The sequence below is a fragment of the Cyprinodon variegatus genome, unplaced genomic scaffold (genome assembly GCF_000732505.1).
Source record: "Cyprinodon variegatus isolate N-32 unplaced genomic scaffold, C_variegatus-1.0 Scaffold874, whole genome shotgun sequence".
In the NCBI taxonomy this organism is placed as follows: Eukaryota; Metazoa; Chordata; class Actinopteri; order Cyprinodontiformes; family Cyprinodontidae; genus Cyprinodon; species Cyprinodon variegatus.
Genome location: NW_015151327.1, coordinates 11,534 through 13,159, shown reverse-complemented (window position 1 = coordinate 13,159; position 1,626 = coordinate 11,534). Strand labels below are relative to the sequence as shown.

At 41.6% G+C, this 1,626-nt stretch overlaps 1 protein-coding gene across 1 annotated transcript in view; it reads left to right on the top strand.

Annotated features, from left to right (window-relative positions):
• The window catches only part of cul5 (cullin 5), a 27,026-nt gene that overhangs the window by 13,959 nt on the left and 11,441 nt on the right, over window positions 1-1,626 (top strand). The window contains exons 16-17 of the mRNA XM_015397612.1: window positions 568-729; window positions 814-932. Coding sequence (XP_015253098.1) covers window positions 568-729; window positions 814-932 — 281 coding nt within the window. The remainder of the gene's footprint in view (window positions 1-567; window positions 730-813; window positions 933-1,626) is intronic.

Here is a 1,626-nt window from a genome sequence, read left to right as displayed (position 1 = left end):
TTTATGCTAACAGCAACACGACCAACATGTCAGGCTAACCCCGAAATCCCACATACTCCGTCAGCGCTACGCCTCCGCTGTGGCTCCCGTCCGCTCTGAGTTCCTTTGAGATCGTAGAGGGCATGCACGAGATGATTAAATTCAAAGCAGCAAAACATGCGAAAATGATCCAGGGTTTCGGCGGATCATTGAAAATAATTACAATTCATAAATTTTTTTTGGTATTTTCATTAATTTCATAAATTTTTATGGTATTTTGGGTTAACAATCAACATATACCGAACCTGAAAACCGTGACCACGAAACCGTGAACCGAACCGAACCGTGGATTTTGTGAACCGTTCCACCCCTAGAAGCAGAGAGTCAGAGTTTCTTTAAATGGACACACCAGAAGCACTGGGTGAGGTATACTTTCTATGATACAGGCAAAGGAAAGACACAATGCTAAATACAGACGAACTGGGTCAGGTCTACTTTATGTGGGAAATCAAAACAACATTTTAAGATTAGGCACCTTCCATCTAGCAGTGGTTTATGGTTGATAAGCTTTGCCTTTCCTCTTTATAGATAACATTTAAGAATGAGGTGGGGCAGTACGACCTGGAGGTGACCACTTTCCAGCTGGCTGTGCTATTCGCCTGGAACCAGCGGCCGAGAGAGAGGATCAGCTTTGAAAACTTAAAGCTAGCCACGGAGCTGCCTGACGCTGAGCTACGGCGAACCCTCTGGGTAAAGAGCTGCTCTGAGTTTTAGACCAATTCGGTTTTACTAACTTTGTGCTAATTTCATTAACCTGTCCTCCTCTTCTTCCAGTCTCTGGTGGCGTTTCCAAAGCTCAAACGTCAGGTTCTGTCGTATGACCCGGTGGTGTCCTCCCCCAAAGACTTTGCAGAAGGAACATTGTTCTATGTCAACCAGGAGTTTTCTCTAATGTAAGGAAAGTTGCTTTGTGTCGGATGATGGAGGATTTGAATTAACGTGTTTGATTAAGTCCAGTAACGGTCCATGCAGAGAAGGGTTCACACTAGTACTGTTGATTTTTGGGTTTTGCAAAACAAGGCATGGTTTATTGAGGTTACGGGTGTTTTTTGTTTGTGTTTTTTTTCTTCCTCAAGGCTTCAGTCGTCCCTTTTGCTTGTGAAACCCTTTCCTTACAGCTTACTTTGCATTAAGCTGCTTTAGCGTTCCATTTGGTGGATGAATCTCATTGTTAACGTCCATCTGCTGACTGTCGGTCCTCACTGTTACCTTTTCTTTTCTGGCCCCATTTTATATTCTGCATAACTGAATTAGAAATTAATTCAGCTGTAAGCCAGAATAATCAAAATGAACAAAAATAACTTAAAATGTGATGCCGTTGTTAAAGCCGTCTAAATTTGGGCTTCAGACCTTCTCTGGATGATCTACAAATCCTTAGGGTTCAAATGGTCTTTCTATTCAATTCAATTCAGTTTATTTCTATAGCTCCAAATTCACAACACATGTCATCTCAAGGCACTTTACAGTTCAACCAGATCATACAGTCAAATTGATACAAAGTTTTCTATCTAAGGAAAACCAGTTGATTGCATTTATTCATTGACTCAAATACAATCCCTCACACTAAGCATGCTTGTAGCGACAGTG